Source organism: Perca fluviatilis, chromosome 5, assembly GCF_010015445.1.
Source record: "Perca fluviatilis chromosome 5, GENO_Pfluv_1.0, whole genome shotgun sequence".
Lineage (NCBI taxonomy): Eukaryota > Metazoa > Chordata > Actinopteri > Perciformes > Percidae > Perca > Perca fluviatilis.
In genome coordinates, this window is record NC_053116.1 from 28,280,765 (window position 1) to 28,296,940 (window position 16,176).

General features: G+C 41.6%; 1 protein-coding gene across 1 annotated transcript in view; it reads left to right on the forward strand.

Moving 5' to 3' along the window:
• The window catches only part of soga1 (suppressor of glucose, autophagy associated 1), a 104,706-nt gene that overhangs the window by 81,192 nt on the left and 7,338 nt on the right, over positions 1-16,176 (forward strand). The window contains exons 17-24 of the mRNA XM_039800448.1: positions 6,454-6,609; positions 7,767-7,883; positions 10,220-10,284; positions 10,521-10,650; positions 11,734-12,324; positions 13,041-13,305; positions 14,002-14,220; positions 15,008-15,417. Of these exons, the coding sequence (XP_039656382.1) occupies positions 6,454-6,609; positions 7,767-7,883; positions 10,220-10,284; positions 10,521-10,650; positions 11,734-12,324; positions 13,041-13,305; positions 14,002-14,220; positions 15,008-15,417 (1,953 nt within the window). The remainder of the gene's footprint in view (positions 1-6,453; positions 6,610-7,766; positions 7,884-10,219; positions 10,285-10,520; positions 10,651-11,733; positions 12,325-13,040; positions 13,306-14,001; positions 14,221-15,007; positions 15,418-16,176) is intronic.

Genomic DNA, 16,176 nt, shown 5'->3' on the forward strand with positions numbered 1-16,176 from the left:
TGACTTATGGCATGTAGGCCTACTGCATAGGAAACTCTCTCAGATGGTGTCCAAGAGGCCTGTACACACACAGTGCAGTGAATGGTTAATATGCTTTTACGTCCATTTTGGTGAGCCCAGAGGGTAAATATGCCATTTTAAAAGTAACCGACGTTTACGGTAGCTAGCTAACGGTAGACTACAGAGAAAGTGTGATATTTTTACGTCCGTTTCGGAGCGTGTACAAAAACGTATTATTATATATTTAATGTTGTAGAATAAAACGTCCTATGTGACACAGAGCTTTAAAAGGTAGTAGTGGTACTTTATACATTACTTGAAACAATCAAAATGAGTTTTATGTTACTCAAAAAAACTAAACTTTGCCCAAATCCTTTGCTCCATTCAATGTGAGCTGTAGTGCAGTCCATTCAGAGACACACACTTTAATTGGTATAATAAGATGGAGACTGATGCAACATTGTACAAAATGCATCAATCTCTTTTGATTTTATATTCTACAACAACCTCGTTTTCCATTAAGGCAATAAGATGAACTAGTTTCCTTTGGTTGCTCTGCAGTTTTGATTGTAAGAAGACATATTTTAATATTTTAAAAGCCATCAGATACTCAGAAACTCAAATGGATGGGAAAGTTGAGCAGAGCTAAACGTGGACGAGAAGTAAAATCAATGCAGTGGGAAGATTAGGTAAAATGGCCTAAATCTAGAAATGTGTGCAGGAGCACATCGTCCACTACAGAAAAGTCGATAGACGAAAAGCTTCCACCAAAGCTTCCACCAAATACTGACAAAATCAACAAGTTTCTTCCGAATCCAAGTGACGATTGCTTGCAAGCCTGTGCTCCTTGCTTGCATGTCACTGAAAAGCTATAGTAGACCGGGTGGGCAACAGACAGATGAAAAGAGAATAATGTGTGGGGTTTGTTATTTTCTACTTCTCCAACTGTCAAGTGGCTTATTTGTCCATCCAAGTCTTTCACCCCCTCTCTGTCTGTGTTGTCTACAGACTATGAGTAGCGGTTTTAATGTTTTATCCTCCTCTCCTCCCTCATTGTTTCTCTGTCTGTCTCATAACAGCAACAGAGGCGGTACTTGAGTAAGTGTTAATTAACAGCCTCTGAGATAGAGCACAGCCTATGTGCTACCGCCTGGTAATTGAGACAGAGAGAGAGAAGAGAGGAAGATAAAAGAGAGAGAGAGAGAGAGAGAGAGAGTGAGAGGAAACAGAGAGGCCTGTTCAAGTTTGGCAATTTAAAAAGCCTTTTCATGTGTTTCCTGATTGATATTATTCTGCTGTCTATCATCATAAGCCATCTGTCAAAAATGCACTTTTTTTACATTTTAAGTTCCACAAAATGTGAACATACTGTAGATTTCGGGGCAGGACCATGGGCTACCTTTATCCTTAAGCTAATCAGAACCAGCAACATTAACATTAGGTGTCAGTTTGCAAAAACCAAGTAAGTGCTGTGGTTGTTGTCAAAGTAGTTGTCATTATTTTTTAAATAATCTGTGAAATTCCCTTTCAACAATTACATTCTTTCAACATCCTGTTTTATGTAAAAAAAACTGTAAAACCTCGTAAGGAAATTACGCCATCAGTAGCAACCTCATCCTAAATTAACCCAAATCCTAATTCTAACCTTAAAAGCAAAAATCCACCCAATGAAATAAAGTACAGTTTACACTTTTATTTCTTTGTAATTCTGGAGGTAAAGTTAGGACATTTTGCTGCTGCCAAAATGAAGTTTAAAAGCAATGCAGCATCAAGAAAGTTTGTTATTGGTTTTGTTGAAAGGCAGTCTGGGAAACGTCACTGACTGAAGTGAAAGAAAAGTAACTTGAATCTACTTGAATACTTGTAAGACAGATGTGCAAGAGGATGGCATCTATTTTTTTAATAAACAAAATATTATAGCAACCAGTCACAAAGGGGGACAAATGTCAGGTACACCAGGAACAATTAGGCATTAAACGATTAATCTATATGCATGTATGCAGTCAAAATACATTTAGAAAAGGACCAATTTTATAGTAAATTGAATGATGAGCAACCACAATAAGGAATAAGGAAAAAACTGGAGAGAAACACAAAATAACTACAAAGAAATTATAAGCAGTGTTAAAGGGAAATCGTTTAATGCAAAGTGACGATTTTCAATAGTCTAAATTATATGGGTAGATATTATGCCTTTAATCCTTAACCAGAATCTAACCTGAGCACTTTAGCCTAATGCTAATTCTAATCCTAATCTTAAATCCAAATTCTAAAAATGAAATGCCCCTTTGTGAAGTAGTCATGCCCTCCCTATAAAGGATGTGTTTTATGTCCACACCAGATCCTAAACACAAAGACACACACAGAGACACTCGGACACTGACGGAGTCATGAATCATCGTCATGATCAGAGAGATTCTGCCCTCACGCTGTGATGCGAGATCATTTGTCTTCCGATTAGTTTGGCAGCTCCTGTTAGCAGCCAATAGGAGACGCGAGTGGCGTTACAAAGTGATAAAACACTACTTTTCCTAAATGTGACCTAGCGGCATTTTTTTACGAGATTACATTTACGGAAAAACCTTTGTGGCTTAATCAAAGAATTCAATCATCCGGCAGTGATTCATTTTGCGTGAAACCAATTTGTGATGTCGGGCTATGCGAGCATGCTGGATGTCCACAAACACGAGTAATACATTTTATTATGTTTGAATGTGTTGCACTGTAATACAATTGTTGTTAAATTGAAACAGAAACACACAAAACTGTGCAACACTTTAATGCCATTGTTGTCTTTTCTGCCCCGTTTAAAGTGTGTGTGTGTGTGTGTGTGGGTGTGGGTGTGGGTGTGGGTGGGGCATGGGTGTATTACTCTGGTATCGATGCCACAGCTGGAACCAATCTCTTCTCTGCCAACAACGCACACTGTAAAGTATGCCATCATTTTGCCCTGATGGTGTGTGTGTGTGTGTGTGTGTGTGTGTGTGTGTGTGTGTGTGTGTGTGTGTGTGTGTGTGGACATTCACCAGCCCACCGAACCACATCAGTGCCAAGGCGTCCTGGCAGCGTGCAGCGCATCCTCCAGCTGTTGCTTTGTCGAGCAAGTCAACTCAATTTCAAACACTGTCCTACCTGTCAAACGGCTTGACAGAAAATTATTTTCGCCGTTCAGCCTGATAAACAAACACCGTCAGTGAAGTAGAAACGATATCCAATGCCCTGAAAGCATGCAGTACAACACTGCCTCCTTTTTTTTCCTTAATCAGTCATCCATCCTGACTGTAGGACGTGTTACGAACACCTGTCGTTAACAGCTGGAAGCTCTGATCTCTCACTTATCACATGTGTTGAATCCACTCTACTGATGAAGATAAAGGGGTGGGAAGAGAAAAAAATATTAATTTGGCTTTTCAGACAATATAAATCTCAGTGTGCAACTCAATGTGCAACTCAATATTCAACAAGTACTTATGCGTAAAAAAACAGGTTATTTGTTACTTCCAAAACATAGTTTCAAGTTATAAGTACACATATAAGTGTTTTCCGATTTGTCACCTCTGTATTTAAGGTCTTGTTAAATTTAGGCTTCACCCACTTGGTTTAAGAAAATGACGTATTTTCTTTATTTCCAAGAGTTGGATGAGAAGATTAATACCTCTTCCACAACTGTATGCTAAATGCAGGGGGAACAAGCTAGCCTGGCTGTGCCCGAAAGTTGAAAAAAATCTGCCTACCAGCACATTGTAGTTTATCTCATGCTTCCAGTCTTTATGCTAAGCTAACTGTTTCCAGGCACTAGCTTCATATTGAGCATACACACATGAAAGGTATTGGTCTTCTTATCTAACTCTCAGCAAGAAAGCAACTAAGCATGTTTCCCAAAGAGGATGATCTGTTCTTTTAAGGTAAGAGGGAAAAATCTAATCATAATTTTAGCTAAAAGAACCCAACATTGCATCCTTAGCTTGAAAACAACAAGCCATGACGCAGTAACACTTTATTAGGAGTAACTAAGTGTTAAAACCTTTTTTTTTTTAACCAACAGACATTTTTTCCACCTTAGACTTAGCTGTAAATCTGGCTCATCATCTTCCTTTTTCACATCCGGCTCTGTTTCTGATTGGTGTTCCAATAATTTGAATTACTAATTATAGATCCTAGTATTATATGTCAGACCTCTGTAATGTACTTGTAGTAAACACAGTATATCAAAATAAATCCATCAACCCTGTGTGAATTCTCCACCCGAGAAATGATAATTAAGAATGTAAATCTCTAATTAGCAAAATAATAAAAACCTCTGTGGGTTAAATGCTGTTCTGAATATTTTAATGTTTCTTTACACATATTAGAAAACATTTATTAACAGGCACTGACAGAAAAGAGGCGAGGTTGAGTTGGGACTTCAGAGCTTCAGTTTTAAATACACAGCATGCAACGCAGTCAGCTTTGCTATATTTAACATCTGTATGCATTATACAATATCTAGGCAATATTTTTATTTATAAACCTGGCACACATTTTGTCTCTCAGGAGTGTTGTGGTTTCTGCTTCTCACTAAAATTAACAGCTGATGGCTGGTATGAAATACTGCTAACATTAACTGATAACATCACCTTTGTTGTTGTAGTAACTGCTGCAGGCAAATGATATGCTGCCTAAAATAGCACATAATACCATGTGGGTCGCTGTTACACTAACCAGTGTTATTGTTTGCATACACAATTACTTGTTGTTACCAGATCATTTGCAACAACAGTATACTACAGTACAGTCCCTGTGTCTGCAGTCTACTGTATAATATTCACTCTCATAGTTTGTTTTTTAAACAACTGAATCACAGTGATTTTAGTTTAGTTATCTCCAATATTCTCCTACTATTAATAACTTAATAACTCTAACTGATTCTATAAACATGTTATTTATATAGTTGTGTGTATAGGTCAGCACTATTTAAGCAGATAAACAGCTAATCACACTTCAGGCAGTATTCCTAATTCAGTATTAAATACATAATATGCTACAGGAAGATGACAGTGGCTGAAACATGTAGCTGGAATAGTAATTTCCATACACTCTCTAATTGGTACAATAACAACAATAACAACAATAACACCAATAGATCTAATGATAGTAAAATGAACCCATCCCATTTTACCTCCCTCTCATCACTTAAAGACCCCTGTGGGTTTAATTTGTGGTTGTTGCCACATCATTGTTAGTAGCTCTTGGCTCTGGGTTTTTACTAATACATTCTCTCTCTTTCTATGTCTATGAAAGTTGCTTCTGTATAGATACTTGAAGATGAATCAGTGCCTGATTTTTTTATATATACAGTATATACTAAAACAGATTTTTCTCATTTACTAATGAGATTATTCAGCTAAAACCTAATTAATAAATCTATGTTTTTATATTCGTGATTTTAGTTGAATAAATTGAAGTAATTGAACTTATGGTGAGTAGCGAGTCGTGAACCAGACGTCTCTGATCCACCAATAAATGGCAGTCATCCAGTAAAATCGCCTCCCTCTAAACGCCTCAGCAGTAAACCTCGTTAAGACGTGTGGCTAGTTAGGCCGCGCTCATCGCTAATGAGCAATGCTCTGTTGCCATAGGAGACGGGAGCTGGGATAAGTGTGTGTGTGAGTTACGCTGTGATTGGCTGCCAGACAGTCCCATTAGCACCATATATGGACGCCAGTGCCACAGAGCCAGACTGAGAGAGAATTGATGGGTGTGTGTGTGTGTGTGTGTGTGTGTGTGTGTGTGTGTGTGTGTGTGTGTGTGTGTGTGTGTGTGTGTGTGTGTGTGTGTGTGTCAGATTGATGGGGCTGGTAGTGTCGGCTGTGTGAACTATGCGGCTCAGACAGAGGAAAAGGGAAAGCAGAGCTGCTCATACAAAAATCAAGCGATCCCACCTACAGGCTCTGTGACAGCAGGCCAGATTTATGGAGAGTGGGGAAAAAAAGGGGTGAGAGAGCTCGAAATAGAGGGTGAGAAAGCAGTACAGAGAGTGTGAAGGGGTGAGAAGGATGGCGAGAGATCTTCAGAGTGGAAAGATAGGAGCAGAGCATTTCTTTCCACACTCAGTCCATACCATATCATACCCTTTAAGCAACATGAACATCATGCTCAATGATGCAGGAGTAGAAATTGCTCAGTATTTGAGGGGCTACCCGGAATTTCCTCAGGTGTCTGAGGTAAAACAGACTCTGCCATGCCTTTCTCTCAACCGAGTCAGTATGCAGCGCCCAGGTCAGACCCTCTGTGATGTGGACACCAAGGTACTTAAAGCTGTCCACCCTCTTTACTAAGGACCCAATGATATTGCCGAAAAAATATGACAAAAAAAGAAGGATCTCCACATAAAGACCACCCATACTTAGGGTGTAAGGAAACATGGGTGTCATTTTGATATTAACCATGATCTCTATGCCTTTCTCCTTTCAGTTTGAGACCAAAGCAGGCAAAGCAGCAGCAGTAGGTCTGTCTGCCACTGATGCACTGGATCCTCCAGACCTGAAGGTGGCACAGAAGAGGGAGTGTGAAGAACACCAACACCTCCTGGCCGACTCCTACGCAGCTGTGATGGACCTTACTAAACAGGTAAATGTGTCTGTGAATAGATCTTTTTCACGGCAGACATGTTGACATGTCATAGTAGGAAAAGCACAGGTGTATTCAAAACCATTAATGATGGCTGCATTCCACTTAGGAGAGGCCCTGGTATTGTGCATGCTGACTCACTGAAATAGCTTACTGGGACACTTGATGGAAGTGAGCCATTGTTAAGGTTATCACTTTCAGCTGTGCTTTTCCTTCTATGACAAGTCAAAATGTCTGTGTGAAAAAGGTTCATGGACGAAGTTGGCTTAAAAGGCAGTTATTTGCAAACTGTAAAAACACAAGGGCTTATACTTATATATAATAGTTATATGGAGATTATCAATCTGTGTGCTTTAAGGTGCTGACACACTAAGCCGACGGCCGACCGTTGATCAGTCGCGTCCCTGAGGTCCAAAAAACTGCCTCGGAACACACTGAGGCAACACCAACTTGAGAAACGTAATACGTCTACATAGCAGCAGGCGGCGCTACTCTGTATTGTTGCCCAAGAAATGAAAACCGGCAGCTGATTGGACGAACGCGTCACATGGGTTTGTTTTCTCCGGAAATTCAAAGCCAGACTGTCATGGCGGCCGTTCAGAACACGATCTCATATGGTACTAAAATAGTTCACTGAAACATGTTTCTGAAAACATTTTAAGCGAGAAATAGGCCATGCAGTTGCTGAATCTGTCTTCATTTCAGCTCAACAAAGGTCAGATTAAAAGATTTTCGTCAGATTTTGAGAGACTCTAGTCACGTCATTCCGCTCCCCATTTCCGGGTGAGTCCCAACTGCCCTGCCGCCGACTGAACATGTGAGCTCGGCGAATATGAACGCCGACAGTCCCCCAGACTGACGACAGCACGGGACACACCGAACAGATTTGAGTCACTGACCTCGCCAGACTGTCCAACAGCCGATTTTTGGCCTAGTGTATCCACACCTTTAGAAACCTGTTAAATTTCGAGTTATAAAAACTTAGAAGAAAGCCTGTTATTCAATTTGTGTGCTTGTTCAAGACTTAAGTTTTACTGGACATCTTTGTTAAATTCATATTCTGGTGGTGTGCACTCCACATTCATTTATTTCCTCCTCCTCTGATGTTTGCCTCTTCTTCTTGTCTTCCCGCTGTGACCTACCTGTGGACCAATCAGCTTCAGATCGGAGAGAGGAACTGGGGCAGGGAGAAGCTGGAGCTGCTGGAGAGGTTCAGCCAGGAGAGAGCTCAGTGGGAGCAGAGACTGGGAGAGGCCACTGCACAACAGGGGAAGGTATGACAGGGTGTGTGTGTGTGTGTGTGTGTGTGTGTGTGTGTGTGTGTGTGTGTGTGTGTGTGTGTGTGTGTGTGTGTGTGTGTGTGTGTGTGTGTGTGTGTGTGTGTGCGGCTTGTGAAAAAAAAAAAAAAAAAAAAAAAAGAGAAAAAGAGAGAGAGAGAAATGTCAAAGATGAAGAAGGATAAGGAGCAGGTTGGGATGATGGAATCTGAGAGGATGAGGCTGTATGTCTGAGATAAGGACATCTAAAGTATATTGAGTCATTGGATCAGATGTGTGTTCCTTGGTTGACCCAGTACATCCAATTTCATCTGATGATTTCACAGATTTCTCTGAAGTGTAATGAAAATTTACCAAGAATTAGGGTTGGAGAGCAATTGCAATAAGGATGATATAACACCCAAAAGTGTTACCCCAACTAACCAATTTTTGAGAAAATAGTCGACACATTAACCAACAATGGAAATACTTTTTAGTTGCAGCCCTACTAGACATGTCAAAATAGACCAAAAATGCCGACGCTGACAGTAACCACACAGCTCTTAATGCCATAATGTGAGTAAGGAGAACCCTCTCTGGTGTTATTGTCTTACTATGGCTGAGCTGCAGTTTAATGATAAGGTGAGGTCACCAGGAAGACATGGTCAGTCTGCTGATTATACACCAGTGCAGTCACTGCCAAGCTGCTGCAACATGTCTGGGAGGGATGAGGAGGGATTGCATCATTGTTTTAAAGTAGTCATTAGTTAGGAGTTTAGTTTTTCCACAAATACACACAGACAGAAAGATCCAGATACACGGTTAGTAGGTCAGCACTCCTCCATTATTTCTCCTCTGTCTGCTGTGGCTGTTTCCTTTGAGGTTTTCAGTCTGAGGGCATCTTTGTCCTCCCTTTCTCACCCTCCTTTCTTTCCCCTTCTCGTTCATTTCCCCTCCTTTTCCTTCCTCCTGTCTGTTGAGTTTGACCCCATCTCACTCCTTCCATTAAGTGACCGTGTCCTACATTGGAAACTTGGCAGGAGACCGAAGCTTGTTTTACTGTACTTCAATTCACTCTTCAGTCTCAGTCTCTCTGAGTGTGTCTGGGTCATGCTCTGTAACCCACAAATTGTATCTACTGTCTACTTTACTTGGATTAATACTGTTGGGCCTTTCAAAGACATCTCACATTTGTTCATAATGCCCCCATCAGGCCAGCAAGTGTAAAAATAGTTGGATTTTTGTGTCAGTTGGACCTGAGTTATTTTAAAATTGGACACATTTCCAGTTGAAATAGGAGGTTGGGGTGGTTTTATGGTGAAACTAAAACTTAAAAGAAAACATACAGTACATAAAGTCCGGGTCATGCCTTTCCCATTAGCCATCCTAGGATTTTTTTTGCAAACTCGAGGCTTTAAAACAGTAGTCCACAAGCCAATGGGTGACATCCCTGCTGCTACGTCTATGCTCTTAACACATCAAGGTTCAAGGTATCTTTATTATCCCCGAAGGGCAATTCGGTTTACAGCCAGCAGTAGGCTACATAGACAGCAAGCACACCAAAAAACAAACAAAATAATTACAAGTTAGATTTTAAGAAAGCCATTCACAATGCTAATGGCAGCAGGAATAAATGACCTTTTGAACCTATTTTTCGTGCATCGTGGAAGATTGTATCTGCGCCCTGATGGTAGTAACATAAATTCGCACTCCAACACATGGTGTTCAGGTGTTACACCTAACTCAATGTGATTTCCTCATTTTTAAATTAGTTGAGCTACTCCACAACCTTGGGTACAAGTACCCCTGTTTGGGAATCAATTAACTAGTGTATATTTAGCTTCCTGGTCTGCAGTTCAGTGAGTTGAAGTTGGAACAGTCCATCAGTGTATCTTAACAACTAAACACATGATCTGCATATGTCCTTTTCCCCTCTTCCACTTTCTCACTCTGTCTCTTTCCCCTCTTCCTCTGAGGGGAAATGGCTTCAGAGTGTGAGATCACCTCTCAAGTGTGAAACACACTGATTTAGAAAGCACCATCTGTGTGTGTGTGTGTGTGTGTGTGTGTGTGTGTGTGTGTGTGTGTGTGTGTGTGTTGTGTGTTGTGTGTGCATGCTGTCTGCAACAGATAGATTATACTCGTCAGTCTTCACTTTCTCCTGCCAAAACCGCTCTAGATGATGGCAATGAAAGGAATGTGTTTAAAGTGGATGTCATTCAGGGTTTTGAAAAAGGGCAGAAATACAAAATGCTACAGGAAGAATTTGCGTGGATGATGCAGGTCTTTTAAATGCTAATAAGCTGTTAAGAAAGTACTTCTGTGACAATCAGGTTTTCTGTTGTTGTCCTCAGTCAAAGTCATTAGGCGGCGAGTCCTCTGCAGACACAGTTATCACTAATGGAACAGGATCACCAAGGTAAACGTTTTAAACACATTACCTTACAGTACTTAGTTTAAATATGAATCCCTAATGTAATGTGGAAGACATCAGAAAATGTCTTTAATAAACTTTGTTAGTTAAGAACTGTTTCATTAATGCTTTTTATTTGCAAAATGGCGTCATAAACGAGTGTAAATTTGTCTTCGTAAAAAGCAGAGCATGACTTTTCTTCTCAATTCTCATCAACTCTTTCCTCCTCTTTCAATGAAAAGAACAAAATCCACATCAGAACTGAACGGCGCAGAAGTCAACGGGACAGCCAATCAGGAGGCGAGGATCCAGTTTGCAGTCGCAGAGCTGGGTGACCTCACCAGGAAGAATTGGACCTACCTAACCAATGAGGTAAAGTTGTGATTTTATACATTTACTGCAGTTTATTGTGATTTCTTTACTATTATTTTTTAGACTAGTAAAACAAAGACTGAGGGCCCTATCTTGGACTCAGCGCAATTGCCTTTGTACACCGACGCATGTATCATTCCTATTTTGCACCCGACACACAGCGGACTTTTCCCTCCACAGACGCACGTCGGTAAATTAGGGAATGTATTTGCGCTCCCGGGGGCGGTTCAGCGAAAAGAGGAGGCGTGTTCCGGCACAAACGTTACCTGGTGCTATTTTGCAGTTTCAGAAAAATATTACTGAAAATGCGCTTCAGGTGTTTGGATAGATCAGGAGGCACTTTACAGTACAGTCCTCAAAAAGTTGCAGCATTCTTTGTGGCTTGTTGTGTTTTACACAACATTTCCATGAACCATGGATGTGTTGATGACATAAATGAGGAAATATTAGAGGACTTCAGGAGACGTGATGTTGAACTACGGTGGGATTGGACACTCCGGCGGAATCTGGTCCGGGAGTAATGCGCGCAACAGGAGCAGGTGGTGCGTTTGGAGCCTCCATGGCTGCAGCAATCCTATCCACTTGAGGAGATGCGCCCGAGAGGCCTCAGCAACATCGCCACCCGGCCATCGCCAGACGGGCATTTATTACTTTGCAATCTGCCATGGAACAAGCGCGCCTGCTCTTAAAGGGAATGTGAGATGACGCTCTGATTGGTTATTTTCACGTTACGCCCAAACCACACCTAGCTACTTCAGACCAACCCATTTTAGATTTGCATCGGGCGCAAGACTCATTTATCCCGCCGGTATAATAGCAACAGCGCCCGAGATCCGCCCACAAAGATACTTGCGTTTTGCGCTTCATACTTGCGTTTCAGATCGTTAAATTAGGGCCATGAATGTATTTCTATATACTATAAGTTTAATTTATAAATCCTATACTCATCTCTGGAATTTAGACATTAATAATTAATGTTGGCAGATATATTTGATGTCCTTACATAGTAACATAGTAAAAATGTATACTGATAATTATTTTAAACTGGTTTCCTCGTGTCCCCACTCTCTCATCTCATCTTAGACCCCGGAGGTTGGGGACACCTGTAAAACCTGGGATGGCCCCAGTGGCTCCTGCAGCAGCTTAGTAGGCTCAGAGCTGGATCTGGAGTCTGTCCAGAGAAGCTACACTGCTCCAGACCGCACCGGCATCCGGATCTACTACAGCCCTCCTGCCGTACGACGCATGGAGCACAGAAGAAGGAGCCAGGAGGCCAAAGAGCCACAGCAGGCCCATAACGGGAGCTCTTCCCCGGGACTGAGTGGCTCGGACGTGGACGTGGCTGCGGTGGAAACCCTTGAGGTTCAGCAGCAGCAACCTCCATCCTCCTTTTCGTCCTCTTATGAGCAGTGGCTGAGCTCACTGTCCAAGCAGCACAGGGAGCTGCTGGAGAGCAGAAGTGGCTGTATCGCCGGTTCGATCCCCAGTGTCGCCAAAAACGGCGTTGGCAGATCGGTTGATGGGTTGACGTCCCCGTCAGCTTTCCGCGGCCTGGAGATCGGGGATATTTCAGCCAACTTAAGTGATGACATGAAGGAGATGACCAACTGTGTACGCCAGGCCATACGCTCTTCCTCTCTGGAGAGGAAATCCACCAAGGAACCTGGGAGTCAGGTAGTTTCTTTTGATAGTTTTCTTGAACGATGAGAAGTCTGATTTTATAGTCCAACTAATGGCCTTTATGCTAATTTTTATGCACCAAAGACGGCACAACATATTGAAATATACTGAAAATATAACTATTTTATTTTGGCCATGGGACTTCAGGTAACTCTAACATGTATGTGTCCAAGGCCTATTGCCAAAATGTTTGTTTTTTTCTGTTCATGAGAAGAGACTTTTAAAATATTTTTTAGAGTATATAATAGTGGGATGATTTCATGTATGAACAATACATACAGTCAGATTCATAATAATCCCATTTTAATACCTCTAGTTATGATTTTTCATCCTAAGTAATTTTGGTTGTTGTGTTTTTTATTCTGAAAGGCTTATTTTCATTTTTTTCAGTGTAGTAAGAAGTAAGTCAGTAATTAAGTGCAGTAATTCTTAGTGCTGTAAAAAAATCTTAAAACAATCTGATTTGAACTGGAAACAGGTTAAAATAATGTGACTACACCGACAGATGTTACTAAATAATAATAAAACCTTCACAGTTTAAGATGGAGATGTCTGCAATATACTAACACATGCGGTTGCCTTGTGTAGGTTTAGGGAAAGCGTCATATTCCAAATGATCTCTCTTCAGTAGCTGTTACTATTACTCTGTATTGCATCTTCTCCTTCCCAACACACTAAACATTCTCCATCACTTCCATTTCTCCACCCAGGCGATGGGAATGTCTACCAGGTCCACGCAGACTGCTGCACAGTACGTCAGCATCGGGCTTCAAACCGACAACCTTCACAGCAGCAGGGGGACGGGGTTACACTCCAAAGCCTGGTCTTCTCGCCCCTCAACAACAACCTCCTCGCTAGCGTCGGCCCGAACCCGGCAGATATCGTCATCCCTGGATAAAGTTCACAGCCGCATCGAGAGGCCATGCTGTTCACCCAAGTATGGATCACCGAAACTACAACGCAGAGTGTCTTCTGGTAATTTGATTTTTGTCCTCTGAACATTTGTTTTAAAGCCGATAGTCTTGATTGGCTTTGTAGCAACTCGTTTGGCAATGGCTTGAATGTAACGGACGTTCATTAATATCAAAAAATTACGCACTAAGGCTTTAACATCCTTGGAGTCAGAGTGCTTTTAATCACAAGACAATTTTTAAGCCACTTTCTGATGGTTTTCTGTGATTGATAACACGGCTCCATGACGTGCCTAATAAATCTTCAACATAAAGGGCTGCACAATATATTGTTTTTTTTAATCGTTATCGCAATTTCACCTGATGGAATGAACACATCGCGAAAGGCTGCGACATATTGCGAAAGGCACTCAGATTCTTTTTGTTAGCTAGTTTTAGTTAGTTAGAAAACATGAGTGGAAAACTGCACATTAAAATGTACGGTGACGGTCATTCAGTTCAGTGTTCAGTTTGTTCAATCAAATAATGTTGGACACGATTTCTTTTCATTTGTTTTAAATTCAACAAGCAATTTGTTGTATTTTAGCAGAATACTGAAAGTAGAAGAAATGCAGAACTGAGTACACTTTAATATCTGTTTATTTATCGCAAGTAATATCGTTAATTGCGTTCAACGTTATCGCATATTTTCCTCATATCGAGCAGCCCTAGTAAACACTGTTGTTTGGGAGTACGAGACATCCAACTGTTTTGTTTTTAGGCTCCACTTCAAGACTGGATGGGAGTTCGTCCTCCAGGGACCGGAGCCTGTGGAGCCTCCACCAAAGATCCTTCAGTGGAGGAGGAGGCTCGGCCTGGGCTCGCTCCACCACCACCAGGGACAGCCCCGTGCTCAACGGCCTCACCGATGGCCTCTCCAGCCTCTTCAGCGTGGTGGAACACTCTGGAAGCACAGAGTTGCTCTGGAGGGCTGACGGAGGTAAGATACCGTATTAAAGGTGCTCTAAGCGATGTCACGCGTTTTTTAGGCTACAACATTTTTTGTCACATACAGCAAACATCTCCTCACTCAGGCGAGCTGCCTTTCCCCTGAACACACTGTAAAAAAAAAAACGCAGTCTCTGTAGACAGCCCAGGCTCCACAAACGGCAACAAAAATAAACTGTGCCAACCTGCACCACGAAATATAACAAACAGTGTTCCAGCCAATAACCGACAAGAAGGATTTGGGGGTGGGGGTCTTGGCGGGGTTAGTGCGCGGAAGGGAGGGGGAGGGGACGGGATGAGGAGGAGGGAGGGGCGAGCTAGCCTCCGTTTTGTTTGACAATACTTCGAACGTCAACAAGAAGTGACGTCACCCAACATCGCTTAGAGCACCTTTAAAATAAAACCTTTTTCATGGAAGACATTTTGACATGTCACAGTAGGAAAAGCACAGGTTTTAAAAAATAAATAACAGCTAAATGATATCACGTGTAGTATGCAGGGGAGTACACAGTAGTAACACAATATAACTGTCGTGTTGAATGTGATTATGGTTTTGTCTAGAATAGGTGAATTAAATTACTACTAGAAGGCAGAGGGGGAACACAAACTTCTACCATAAGGGAAAATTCACAATCTTGCTTTGACATCCAAAGTCTCCATTCCTGTTGAATGTCATTGACTTCACAGTGCAAGCATGCCTCCAGGATTCAATTAGTCCTGTAAACTACAATTTATAGAAATAATCATAATACCTGTCTTGGATCCCTGTTTTTGATTAGGAGCCAGTCCAGCACCACAGCCTCCTGCTGCAGGGAAACCCTCCGGGGTGGCAGCTTGTGGATCTGAACCCGGCTCTCAGCGGTACGGAGGCCTGGTCCAGGAGTTTTTTAGGAATGACTGCAGCAGCCGTGGCCAAGGAGGAGTCACCCTGCCTGGGGAGAGAGTGCAAAGAGACTCCCATGGCAGCCTGGGTGTCATAGGGAGTTTTGTCAGCGTGGATGAGCCCAAGCCAGAGTGTGTGTCAGCTGGAGTTGGAGGACTCGGAGTGCTGGCTGCAAGCAACGACAATGTGACCAAGATTGTCAATAAGAGGTTTATGAGACAAACAGCCGGGGAGGAGATGGTCAATATCATGGGAGGAGGGAAAGAAACGATGAGCAACGCAGGGGCTGCAGGACCTGGGATGGAGGTGCGGCCATTGGAAATTCATTTATTTATTTATTTTTATAAAAAATAATGTTTAACAAACGTATAACAAACATACAGATAGCACATAGCTACATTTTCAACAACAATCACATCCTCTATGGCAATTGTAGTTATTCGATAGAAAAAATATATAGAAAATAAATAAAACAATACATTAAAGTTATTAAAGTACAGAAGGCGAGCGCACCGTTATAGAGGTTTGACAAATTTGCAGTTTTTGTGGAGAGACAAAAAAGTGCAACAAGTGGGCAAGGCTTAATTACAGAGTCCAGTGCAACTGACATAGAATTAAAAATAAATTTCCAGAAACCACTCAAACTTGGACAAAAGACAGAATGCGAAGCAGAGAAGCTGGGGCCTGCCTGCACCTATCACATGTAGGATCTATCTCTGGTTTGATTTTTGCTAACCTAACTTTAGTCCAATATATCCAATGAATGAATTTAAATTGGATAAGACTATGACGGCTGCAAATGGAGGAGGAAGGGATCCTATTTAGAACATGTTTCCAGATCAACCTCCCAATTTTGTCTAGCTATAATAGCAGATGAAGGCGAGAATACTGCAATACTGTCATAAAGAGCAAATATAGCACCCTTGTTATTGATGTTAATTTCAAGAGTGGTGTCGAGCTGTGTTGGAGAAGGAAGATTTATGCGTTTTTATTTTAAACTTAAAACCAGTGGTTTTGCTTGTTGTAGCCCATGTACATTAAAGCAACACTAGAGAACTTTTTTCC